This window comes from Passer domesticus, chromosome 8, assembly GCF_036417665.1.
Source record: "Passer domesticus isolate bPasDom1 chromosome 8, bPasDom1.hap1, whole genome shotgun sequence".
Classification (NCBI taxonomy): domain Eukaryota; kingdom Metazoa; phylum Chordata; class Aves; order Passeriformes; family Passeridae; genus Passer; species Passer domesticus.
The window spans coordinates 23,799,275-23,813,093 of NC_087481.1; the positions used below are offsets into that span (position 1 = coordinate 23,799,275).

Consider the following 13,819-nt stretch of genomic DNA (forward strand, 5'->3'; position numbering starts at 1 on the left):
GGAAACTGGAAGGTGACCGAAATAGCACTCCTGGGGCCAGGAATTAACTACACACATTAGTGTAACTAAATACATTCATTCATACTGGCATAGTATGTTAAAATATGCTGCCGAAATGTAACTAAAGGCTGTGAAGGTTTTAAAGAAAATCACTGAACACAAACCCAAGCACTCCAGTAAAAGTCTAAAAGCTAAATGTCTTTGGCCCACTACAGACGTGAGGCAGTTAAAATACTTCCCATCTTTGTCTCCACCCTTTCCCTTGTTTTTTTTACAAGATCTGTAGACATCAAAGTAATTGAAGAATTAATGTGTTTACACATATATGTATATCATTATACTTTGGCATTAAAGCAGAACTGCAGACCAAATTTACAATACAGACTTTTTACTCTGCCAACAGATATATGCCATAATATAAATTGTTGACTTAAATTTAACTGCTGCAGACTCTGGCAGGCAATAAAATAACAGAGGAGAGTGGTATTTAAAAGTACAGAACAAGCTCACCCTTCCAGATCTGAAGACAAAATACCTTAGGATTTTAGAGACAGAGTTCCTAAAGGCTTCATTTTGCTTTGATACAACAGTACACAAACCCTACCAAAATGCAAGTCTCCATATCTAAATCTAATAAACAGTGCCAGACATTAGGAATGACAGAGGCACCAGCAATGAAGATTTCACAGCCTCAACCACACGAGAACACAGCCTCAAGGTCAACTACTTTACCCCTGTACAGTCAAACAGGCACTGCTGGGCTAAACCCACTGCCTCCCCAGAACACACCCCGCCACGGCTGAGCACCTTCTCCAGGGTCCCCCAGGTTTCACGATGCTCAAGGTGACTTACAGCCACCTGCTGGGGCCTGGGACCACCCTGCTGCTCTTCCCTGCCCACACATCTGCATGCTGCTCCCCCAGAAACCCAGGAGCAGGGGACAGAGAACAGCCCAGGGTGACAGCCCAGGGTGACAGCTGTGTGGAACAAAGGCACAGCCAGCACAGCCTCCCCTGACAGCAGGAGCTGGGGAGGAACCCTGCACCCCCACTGTAGCCTCAAGGACTGGCTATCAGCAGGAGCTCTGCAAGGCCCTGGCAGTGCAAACACAGAGTCAGTCCAGAAAGACCAAGATCATCGAGTCCCTCTGTAACTATGTTCAACACAAGCTCATGCATTCTGTTCCCACAGTCTTGTGTGCTTCATTATGTTCTACATTGAGCCTGTGGACAGCAGCCTTCTCTGACCTAATCCGTGGCCCTGGCACATGCCCATGCAGTGACCTGCACAAAGCAGCTGTTTGGTAACACAGGTGGGTATGATCACATACCCACAGTGTCCTATGGCATGGCACACACACACAGAGGGCAAACCAAGGGATGTCAAGGCTGCAAAAACAACTTCAGCTCTGGTATTATTGAACTTCTGAAAGCTCAGCTCCACTCCATAGATGGGGCTTTTACAGAGCTTTGTCGTTAGTCTTCTCAGGGTTTTCCTTCCTGTTCAGGGAAAGGGAAGGCATAAACAGAGGAACACGATAAATATGCCTGAGAAAGAGGACCCTCCATTGCATGGTGCTGTAGAGATGCACTTGGCTGCCCACAGCTCGTAATGTACATCAGACTATACCTGAGCTAAGAAATTAAGCTCCAGTTTTTAATGCTCATTTTGTGGCAGAATTAAGATACTACTGTTGAATAGCTCACTTTGTCTTGAATATGTCTGATGTCTTCCAGCTGAAGAGACACTCTTCCATTTCTGTTTCTTGTTCTCTGCTATTTCCATGTATGCTCCTTGTCTTTAATTTTGTTTTCACTAATTCTATACTCTGCCTACAGTAATTTCTCATGAGTAACACTTTACCTCTTCCTTAGGCATAAAGGATACCCTTCACTGCCAAGGTTATTGTGGAAGTTAACTGAGGAGTTTATGGCAGCATAAATACAGAGTTCTCTCCTGGTGAACTTGCAATCAGCTGGACCTAAAAGATCCAGCTGGGATAGAATGGTTTAGGTCACACCTGTGGGCTGCAACTTACCTGCATTTTACCTGTAAGCTGAAAAAGTTAAATAAAACAAAACCAAGCAGCCCTCTCACACTTCAATATCTGTTCATTTCAGATCACATAAATACAGGTGAAAATGAGAAGTATGTGTGTCTTTTCTGCGCTCCTACTGAACAACATAAATTTGAAGTACTTTGAAGTAGTGCAAAGTCATTTGAGATATGACCATGCTTGATGTCCCTTGAAACAAGCAAACATTCCAACCACAACTAGTTTTATGCCTCCCCATCTTCTGCAGACAGACAGGTTTAGGTATATTATATATATTACTGTCAAAGCAAGGCAACAGAACAGAAATCAATGTCAACTCCCAATGTCTTTAAATACTATTGGTTTCACAAAAAACAGGCTCAGCTTTTACATGAGAATAAACTATGCTTTTCTATGCTGCTTCCCTCTCAGTATTCATCACAGCACTTCCAGAAATCATGAAGAAAGAGGGCAGTGGTGAAAACTTTTCAATTTTCCCATCAAAATATTGGAAAACAGGATAAAAACAGGCAAGACTATTTCAAACTCTTCCTATTGTTCTCTTTTCCCACTTCACTGCAATGTCAGTTTACTTCTGCTCACATGAGGACAGTTCTGCCCTGGACATATTTGAACTTACTAAGAAAGAGCTCAAACAAAATTCCTGTCTTTTCTTGTGGTAAAATGTCAGTTAAATGTAAGGTACTAGACATTTGTTTAGATTGAAAGAGCAAGGAATTAGACCTCTGAGCTCAGGAAGCCAAATCCTATATTCCAGGGATGTACAGACATGCCAGAAAATCTCTTAGGAGCAGTTTAACTGCCCCCTATGAGACTTGCAACCATTTAAAATATGAAAGTACTGGGAACTCCATAGATTTTTTTTTTTTTTTAAATTAAGTATACATTATGAAAAGCCAGAGATTCATTTATGGAAAACACAGGAACCATTTATAGAATAGAGCAGTTACATCCCCTGTGGCCAGTACAGGTATTTTCCAATATAAGATGCCCTCTTTCTTAATATGATGGAAATAGAAAGAAGACTGCTAAGTATTTTAGAAAGTTTCAAATTTGTTTTGCAAAACTGGAGACTTTTCTGGACATCTGATTACTGCTTAACAGTCTTTAAAGTGGAAGTACACAAACATCATGCACCTCCTCTGAGCTTGCCTTTCATCTACTTAGAGCAGGGATGGTGAGGCCAGAGCAATAAAGTGGGAAGCTGCTACCTCATTAGTTACAAGTCTCCAAACAATTTAAAAGGAATTAAGGACGCCAGTAACAGGGGGTTCCATAACTCAAGAAACCTTACAGAGATCACGTAATTCAAATAAAATGTTAAAAATTAGTTTTGAACCACCTGGTCTCATCCTAACTCAACAGCGTGCAAAAAGGAGAGTAGAGACCTCGGAGGGAATCCCTGGTGCACCATCCATGCGTGACACCAGCAACCCACAGGACTCCCGTCAAGACATGCAATGAAAGCTCCCCACTCGGCCTTACCAGCCCCGGAGAGATGCTGCACGTGCCCCATGACCCCCTGGGTGTACACTCCTGGCTCGTAGTTCTCCATCTCCCCGGCCACGACGTGCGCGACCCTGGCAGCGCGGCCACGGATGGCGCCCGCGGCGCGGTCCAGGCCCTCGGCGTCCTGCTCCCGCAGCGCCACGATGCAGCGGTTCACGTCCTCCAGGATGTGGCTCTCTGCAAGCACAAGGGCACTGCTTTAGCACCCACACTTAGGCACTCACACAGCTCAGCAGGCTGCAGAACTTACAGCGGCAAACCGACACTGAACAGCCTCAACGTTCTCCTAACCATTTACTGATTCCTAGAATTCAAAGGCACTGTAATACTCTGCTATAAGGAAGAACAACAATAAAATACTGAGTCAGAAAGAGCTATAAAAATATGAAAACCTTACATACAAAATAGATATTTGCAAAATAAAGAAAAAAATTATTAAAGCTGCTACATTATTGTTGAAACTTTCCTGAGCCACTGGGACAACATCTTCCATAATGAGATGACAATGACAAACAATTGCCCAACAACTAAACTGATTTCTTTTACATCAATGCCTTAGGATGCTTATGCTAAATCAAACTGAAGTAAATTATCACTCCTCTATCTTTCTAAATATAAATTTTTCAACTGGCAATTTGTACTTACCACACCATTCTTTGATACTCAAATACGTAGAAATGGGGGAAAAAAACATCAGCAGGAAGGACAAAGGAAAAAATATTGACACTAAAGACTGGTCCTAAACCAAAGGATAACAAGCACGAGTAAAGATTCAAATCAAGCTAGACAACAATAATGTCAAGAACTACAGAGATAACAGTTATATAGTACATTAATATTTCCATCTATACATTGAAGGACATACTACTATTTTTTTAGGCAAAGTAATGCAAATACAAAATTAAACTTATGGTACAAAGGTAGTATCAAAAAATAAGTCTTTAAATGATAATATGTTTACTGCTTTTAAGCTTAAATGCCTCCTAAAAACCTTCCCATTAGTGCTGGTATTGAATTTCTTTTCCTACACAGATCTGCAATTTGCTTTGTCTCACAAAAGAGTGTACAACAAGAACATTAGAAGCACATTTTGTGAAGGCAATAGACCTGCTCCATCTTCAGAAATATTAGTGAAACTTCCCTTGCACTAAGCCATTAATTAATTCAGAGCTCACAGGTTTCTTGTTAATTCATGACTGCCATTCTGTACATGAGTATTAAATTATGTTTTATGTTATCCAATAAATTAGACAATCACAGTAACTTGGACAGATAAAACACACCATTAGGTAATCCTAAACTACTAACTGGGTCTGGCATGACTACCTTGGGATTCTGCCTATGCAAAAAACCTATGAACTCCAGTTTAGTTTATGAAGTGGCTGCATCACAGAATGTCACTGTAAACATAAAACGTCCTTATCCTTTTCAGATGCATGTCACTGTTGCGGCAAACCACCCAGGTGTGAGGACACGAGGCTTGACTCCATTTTGCTCAGAAGGCTGATTTATGATGTTATATATTATATTAAAATACTACATTAAAAACTATACTAAAAGAACAGAGAGAGAAGAAGGATCAGAAGGCTACAAAAGACCAAGAATAGAATAGAATGCATAACAAAATCTTGTGACTGCTCACAGCCTTGGCACAGGTGGCTGTGATTGGTCACTGATTGAAAACAATCCACATGGACCAATGGAAGATGCACCTGTTGCATTCCACAGCAGCACACAGTTATTGTTTACATTTCTTTCCTGAGGCTCTCAGCTCCTCAGGATGGGAAAAATCCTAGCAGAGGATTTTTCATAAAATATCATGGCTACATATCACCATCTCCACAGAGCACAGAAAAAGAGGAATTTAGCAACGCTGACTTTGTCAGCACTGCATGTTCAGCATGTGCAAATTTGGTAGCTGCACCCACAGACTGACAGCTCCATGCAAGCAGGGCTCTCAGAGCCCTGGCAGCTACCTCAGCTCCTCCAGTGGCAAACACAACACGCCAGCTGGAAAGAAGGGGCCAAACCAGCAGGTGCACAAGGATGTTCCAGGCTCTAGCCTGTGCTGTACAGGTTGTATCTCACCTTTCCTTTTCCAGGCATCTCTTCCTTTGTGCTTCCACAGGGCAAGGTTTCCAAACAAACCAGTCTATGTGCATAACGATGGAGAGAGAGGTCTGACACACACAGAACACAGGAGAAATGACTAAAAAAGCCACAGTTACGTCCAAAATGAAGCAGTACAGGCCACCCTTGTATTAGTTTTAATACTGTCCATGTGTTAGCAGAGACAACAACAGAATGGATAGTACAACCACCACTTTAAGGGTCTTGCTGTGAAGAATACACTGCTTTTTACTGTCCAGAAAAGACAGCAATTAAAGGGCTTAATCCTGAGTAAACAGAAAGGCAGGGCTCTTCTGGAACCTACCAAGCAAGACCTCCATACTGGAAGATCAGTTACCTGGTTATTTCATGTGATATGAATCTCAAGGGCATTAAAAAAATAAAACTGCCCATGGTCTCACAAACATACTGTATGAATGGAACACATGGTGGAAAGTTCCCAGTTTCCCAACCTTTCTAAGGGATGTCACAAACAACACCTTTATGGAACAGCAAACTTGAGAGCGGATATGCCACAGAAATGGACCTAGACCCGTATATATGGCAAGACTACTTCTAAGCCATTTTAGAATTGATATAAATTAGACTGTGATGTATGCTCTCAGTGTGTTTATGGAGAACAAAGAGGGATACAGATTTTATTAATTTTGTCTTGTCCATCCACCTCATACTTGAAAAGCAGTGCAAGGTTTTCTTGCTCCATCTGTCCATGGCCACACATCGGGGTCCCAAGGAGCCTGCCCAATGCCATCCCTCTGTGTATCACACACGCCCAAGCCCTTGGCAGCACAGCACCCTGTGCAACTGCACACACAGAAACCACAAGGGAGCTTGTCCCCAGCACAGGCACTACCCAGCAGCTCATGCTGAATAAGCACAGCCTCTCACAATGTTCTGAAGCTCTTCCCAGATGAGCTACTTCACAATCAATAAAACTTTGCTTAACTTCATTTTCCCAAGGCACAAGTAAATGATACATATGCCTTAGGAGATCTAATAGAAAAAAAAAGGAACATCACTGATCACAGTCCAGCTAAAATTGGTTTTGGTCTCTATCTTACAGATACTTCCTTCTTCTGTACCGAATGCATTAGGTCAACTTTTGATTTTCAGCCAAGTAGCTTACTTTCCCCAAAGCAGAAAATGAAGATTAGGATGATGGACCATCTCTTTGTCATGAGTCAAAGTCTAGCAGAAGAGTTAATTGTAACAGTGGATTGATAGATGTTTAAGGAAATTGTCAGATTGCAATGGTTGCCACAGTAATTATCATGAGCAAGTGCACTGCACCTTCTGATTTCCCTCTGGGATTTTGGTGTTAGTCAAAAATCATATCTCAGCTGAGCTAACCAATGGCTAATAAAGCTGTCTGACAAAGCCATGACTCAGACTGTCTCTGGGACAAAATCAATAGCTCTTCCTCTGCGTGTCATCCAAGAAAGACACGTGATGCCCTTCCACTCCACTTGGCACTGATAAGACCTCAGTTGAAGCACTTTAATTCACGTTTCTCTGCTCAGCTAAAAAAAAATAAATTGTGAACTAAATGGAGACATTATGAAAAAAAGAAAAAAATAATTACTAGAAATTTTAAAAATTTAGCACATGAAGAAGCATTACAAAACTCAATTTGGTCTCCTGAAGACAAGACAGAAAATAAAACATTCCTTTTCTGCAAGGCCTAAATCATAAAATTAGGAATCTGTGCAGTGATAGTCTAGCCAAAAAATTATTTCTATCTTTTCCCATCTGTTGACATGATAAAATGGGAAGCACAGAATCTTTGTACAAAAAGTCAGCTTCCTTTCAGATAACTCCTATTCCCTGGGCATGGTACCTTAGAGTGCTCATCAGAAAAGGATTCCAAGTTTTCCAATAAAGGCACTATCTAGTACAGCAAAATAAACACTCCCACAGACTCAAAATTCTGTGATGAACTCCAGACATCAAACAAAGGGTAAGAACATCCATACTTAGTTTTAACAAGTTTTAGTGTCAAAGTTAAGAGAACTTAAAGCAATTAAGTGGAAAGTGCATGTCCTGGTATACAGCTCCCTGTTACCACCTCTCTTGCATTCAGACAGGAAAAAAAACCCAAAAACCCCCAAACAAACAAACAAAAAAAAAACCCAAGGTAATCTAATTCCCACCTTTTTGCTACATACTGGAGTTCAGACAATACTCAAGGCTAAATCTCCATCAGCAATCTTATGAAACAGATTTTCTTGGCACTTGCAGCTCTTTTAATAAAATACCTATATTCTACAAGCAAGATGCTGTCTTAGTCACTACTCAGAAATAAAATCACTGGTAATCACTTAATGCCCAAAGTTCCTGGCAATTTCAAGAGAAGAAATTTTAGATTAATAGAAAAGTACAGAAAAATAATTACTTAGAACAAGGAAAATACTTATCCTTTCTTCCCTAATTGTATTAACTAAACATTCTTCATCTGCCAAATCTAAGAAACTAAATAATTTCTAATACTGTTTGTTGATAATCCATCTGACAACTCTGTCATTCTGTCTCAGACCAAGGGTGGTACTGACAGGAAGGGTTCCCAGTTATCTAGGATTTAGCCAAATGCATTCACACTTCCAAAATGCTCCTGTTTTAGACACACAGAGCCATACCATAAGGAGGGTTGAAGTATCTATTCTCTGGCTTAAAAGACAATGAGCATCCAGAAAGCTATGGGCTAAAGCTTCACCTCAGTGCCTGTAAAAATTATGGTGCAAGACCTCAAGGAAAACATTTCCAGGCACCAGAAGGACAAGAAGATTATTAGGAACAAACAGTACTGATCTACTACTGGGGCCAATCAATTATGGACAAACAGACTGCTTTCAGTGATAGAGGACTGGCTCTGTGGATGGGGGCAGTGCTCTGGTTATCCCTGACTTGGAGGACACTTGTGCCAGTGTCCCCAGCCCTCCCACAGGGAAATGAGGGTGGCAGTGCCTGGGCGGGTGAACAGCCTGCAGGCTCACTGAGGAGCAGGCAGTAGGAAAAGCTGGACAGCTGCTTCTCAGGAAGGGGCATGAGGAGGCTGGGAGCATTTAAGGCCAGGCACAGAGCACAGCAGCTCAGGAGGTGACGTGGACCAGGCAGCCTGGCTGGCTGGTACTCCAGAGACAGGGCTGACATCCAGACCAACCCCGACAAGCTGGACAAATGCACCAACCAATTGCTCAGCAGGAAAGCAAAGGAAAATTTGGACTCGATATAAAGGAAAAATATAGTTTCTCCATTATGAGCATGGAGAAACATCTGAACAAATGGCCTGTGAAGACTAGAAATCAACCGATGCAGACAAGTGGGTGCAAATGCTGTTGTTTCTAGGTGCTAGAGAAAATATATTTATTACTATCTTTATGGCAGACTTTTTCAGCACTATTTAACTATAACCTTCCTCTGCAAGGGGAATTGTGATGCCAAGAAAGATCAAGCACATACATGAGAAGACTCCTGAGTTAACATGCATGAAGGAATACATCTACAAAATTTGCCAGAGTGGTCCAGTAGGATAACTTGGGAAAAAGGTAAAATCTGAGAGTATCCAGTACACCATGGAACCTAAGACAGAAATATGGTGTCTGTGAGGCTGCAAGCCAAAAGCCAGAAGACAACAGAAGAAAAAGGATGGAAGATGACTGAGGAGAGAAAAGGGACAACAGCATAAAGGTAGCCCCCTGGGCAATGTTCTTCAGGATCTATCATTATCTGTGCAAGTCCCTCCAGATTATTTTTCAGGGAAAAGAGACACAATACTCCATGTTTTTTAGAAACTTCAACCTGCAGTTTGAAACAATGGCTTCACTTCTGTTTCCAGAAAATACCAACTAGAGTGTGTATTTCTTCCAAATTTTACCTTAGGGTGAAGAAAGCATTGATTGAGTTGGCAGCTTCTCCTTAAGGTTCATTTTCATTCACATATGCATGAATGAATCGAAAATGTCAGTATCTAAACTCATGAAAGCTAAAAAAAAAAATACACACACAAAAACAAGCTCACAGAAAAACCCCATCAACAAAAACAACCCAACCCACACAGTGAAACCAAACCCACCCAAAATTCTCTGCCACATCACCAGCAAAACAGAAATAAAGTATAAAAATATATCTTAAAGTATCTGCTAATTACAGAGTTGGCAGCCCAAAATTATCAGTTTAACTAGCTGATAAAGGTTTCAGATTACAGAAAATTTCTCTCCCTGCATGACTGAGAATCTTACAGTAATATTAATCCTTTCCAGAGATTGATTTCCTTCCCTCATTTCTTTTAACACGACTACAGCAAGATTTGATTTGAGATGCTAACTGCTTCTGCTTTAATCCTTGCCCTCCATTTTGTGGGCACAAAATTCAGCCTCCAGACAGGTTTCTGGACTGTCAGCTTCCCCAGTCAGCATCCAGGACCTTGGGGAAATGAAGGAAGCACCAGTTTAGACTCTCAGCATGTTTCAGTGTCTCTCCTCTCCCAAAGTTTTACACAAGCCAAGCTCAGAGAGCTCTGCAAACAGGGAAGTTCCTGTAGAAGCACACAGGCCAACCTGGATCTAGGTAAGGATCTGGAGAGAGCACAGGCAGACCAGAAGCAGACCAGAAGCATGAACACTGGGATAGGACAGAGGTAAAGGGAAGCCAGAAAAAGTGAAAATGTCAACATATCCAGCTGGGCAGGGGTTACATCTCCTGACTTCAGCTGTCCCCTGGGCTGCAAGCCCAAGGGAACACTTCCCCCCAGAAACATGCAGGGGTGACATGAGCTCATGGAGCTTGGCCCCAGCCCCTTCACTTGGCCCAGTCCTCTTAAACACACTCTTCTTGTGTCAGCTGAAGAAATTACTCATTTTAGGACAATCCACCTCATGCTCCACATACACATGTAGAGGTCTGCAAGCACCTGGGCCTCAGAAGTGCCCATTTCTCTTCTCTGGCTACAATTACCTAAGAATGCTTAGCTCAGTTTTTATTCTAAACTTACAGGGATGGTTCATACTTCCCCTCAACAATGTACAGAGGCAACATAGAATTTTTTAGTGTATTAATACTCTGTGACATGCTGCTGACTCTGTAGGACTAGAAGGGAAAAACAAGGAATTGGAAATGCACAGGAAAGGGGAGACAATGCAGAGTAAATAAAATAGAGCATTCTTGTTTAATCCTTAGAAATCACTCTAACCACAAACTGCATTTGCAATATGCCCTCCTGCTCCTTTTCAACTGCTACTAAATTCCAGAATGAACATAGAAAACTAGCCATGTCTTAACTATGAACCTAGGCAATTGTAATGCTGATAACCCGGGAAATCATGATCTTAACAGCAATTCTCTCCTAGAAAAGCATTCTCTTCACCAAAACAGCTATAACCAAAGCCTGTGAATTTCTTCCAAAAGAGTAATTTACCTTAACAAATGCATCAACTTCAACTACTTGAAGTACAATTGAACAAACCCCTTCAATCTTAATTTGACCACATTAACCCCTGATAACAAGGAGCAGAACGCCACTGGGCCAACATGAGGCAGCAAACCTTTTTCCAGGAAAATTTGACTAGGAAACCTTTTTCTGTCTCAGCTACAGCAGGACTGACACTCCAATGTGCAGTTATTTACATTAGAATTCTTATGCTACATGTGCAAACCTGGTCTAGCTGATGGTTTCCCTGCCCAAGGCAGGGGTCTGGAACTAGGTGGGTTTCAAGCCCAGACCACTCAACGATTCTAGAATTTCCTAAATCTGCTCACAAATGTGGGGACTGACAAATAGTCCCCATTTCCTCTTCCATTGCAAGGCCTACTTCAACTAATCTGCTTTAATACACTCAGCTTTGCTAAATTGCTCCAAAAAGTAGCTAACACTGTATTAGGTGTAAATATTTTATTTCAAGTGCTTCCAGACAGATCCAAGAAACTATGAGGTAATCAGCATACATCCTTCTTCTCTGACAATGCTTTTGAGGTATTTAAATTTTAGTGAATGCAGAATACTAGAAAAACATTGCCACATAACCTCAATTCTGCATCAACAGGTTAATTGTCTCTGGCTTTTCACTTCTTCAGTGGGAGGCTGGCAAATGAGCAGTAACAGTCAAAATGAAGCTGCTGAAGACTGGGGTGGGAGAGATGGGGAATCACTGCAAGGATAATGGGATTCACCAGAATAAAGAACTCAGAGAGATTGTTCTTGGTCTGAATACAACACAGACCCAGCTGTGAGCAGCAGGAAGGACTAGACCTGCATATCCCTTCCAACCACAGTGGTTTTAGGATTCCGTGATAGAGAGGGAAGAACAGTAAGAACTGCCAGCCAAAGAGAGCAGGGGCACACCAGACTCCCCAAATGACTGGAACACGCCTCTTCCACATCGCCAAGGCCTTTTACAGACTCTGACATAGAATTGTTCAGAACATTTGCCACTGACTGGCAGCCTTAACTTAGACTTTTCTTTGAGCTTGTTATCTTAGAAGTAATAATTGCTTTTCACTCTTCATTTTAGCTACTAGATAATGGAGAATTATTTGCCTTACAAAATTCTGTCACATTTTTCCTTAGTATGTGGCAGCCAGCTCAAAAAATACACAGGATAACCATTTCCTTTATACTCAGTCTGGGCCTGTTCCCTTCATTTCCACCGCACTGCACAGCTAGAGCATTCATTATCCTCCTCAGAACATTCCCTCTCAAAAAATATTGCGACAGTTTCCCTTTCTGTCACTTTTATAAACCTCAGGTAAAAATTCTGGGAGGCTTCTTTTTTCCAGGAGATGAACTACAGAACGGGAGAGACTTTTCCTGGCAATTTGCTCCTTTGTTTCTTCACTGCCATTAGTTTTGCAGCAGCCTGCTGCAACTGTCTGCAGGAGAATTCTGAAGTACAGGAGAGCATTCTCTGTCAGCATATAAGCAGAGGACTGTGTCCCACAAAAAATGCTCCAAAAGCCCTGGCTTGGTATTTTGTGCCTCACCTGCCTGCCCAGTTTCAATGCACAGTTATTTAAAAACCCAATTAATTAAAGCAGATAGAAACTTAAAAAAAAAAAAAAAAAAAAAAAAAAAAAAAAAAAAAAAAACCACCCAAAACTTTTATTCTCAGTGCTATGAAAATTGAGATTCAATTTTCCATATCAGTTGCTCTGCCAAAAGAGGAGAACTGAAATCTGCACTTTTATTGCCCTAGGTGAAATATGAGCTGGCCCTAAACAGGGCATAAATAAATTTGGGTTTTGCCCTTCTGTGGCTGGGAAATGGAAAATTTATTTTGCTTTCTAAATTCTGCATTCAGAATCCAAATCTAGCTAAAACATTGCCTAACTTCATGAACATACCTCTTAAAAACTCAGAAAGGCCTTGATAAATCATAAATCTTTATGTCTAAAATGGCAAAATCTCTGAGTAAAGGATTATCTGAAGGAATTACATTGAGACTTACCTCAGTGGAAAGGAAAAGTCTTTAGAGCAGGGAAATAACTATCCAGATTACACGGAAATAGTTCATAGCACCTATCTTACAAATGAATGCATAGCTGATAACCCAGTTCATCATTTCAGAGTACATGCTACAGAAGAAAGAGCTGGCAATATTCCCAGTTTGGACCAAACAGTGCACGAAGAAATTTGCAATTACTAGAGAATATTCAATGGGTGTCTTTGCATCAGCTGGAAGGTTTGGACAATTTCTTACCTTCAAAAGATTTCATTTCCTCGGGTGGGGAGAGGGGAGAATTTCCAGACATGATAATATATCATCTATTTCCTTCCAGATCAGGGGTGTAAAACTGCAGAGCTTTCTGTTACCTGTTTCACAGTGTATGCAACAAAGCAGACTATTATGTTAAATGGTGGCTATTTCATTGGTCTGTAAAATATTGTTAAAAGATACCAGCCATCTGCCAGTCTTAAATAATTGCTCAAGTGAAAATTCTGACTTTATGGTAATATTCTCTTGTTACAGCTTTGTACTTGCTATACTAAGCAGGTGATCAACACCTATAAATACTTTTTGATACAACAACCAGTGCACAGAGGGACAAGTATTAACAGATAGAAAGCATTTCACTGACAAGAGACAATTGAGGTAGGAAACTCCCAAGTCTCCCTTATGAAAATGGTAACTTTTA

The 13,819-nt window shown here is 41.2% G+C and overlaps 1 protein-coding gene across 8 annotated transcripts in view; it reads right to left on the minus strand.

Annotated features, from left to right (window-relative positions):
* CTNNA3 (catenin alpha 3) overlaps positions 1 to 13,819 on the minus strand; it is a 427,418-nt gene that overhangs the window by 98,171 nt on the left and 315,428 nt on the right. For all 8 annotated transcript variants that reach the window (XM_064429667.1, XM_064429665.1, XM_064429666.1 and 5 more), the window contains one exon: positions 3,542 to 3,742. In XM_064429667.1, the coding sequence (XP_064285737.1) occupies positions 3,542 to 3,742 (201 nt within the window). The remainder of the gene's footprint in view (positions 1 to 3,541; positions 3,743 to 13,819) is intronic.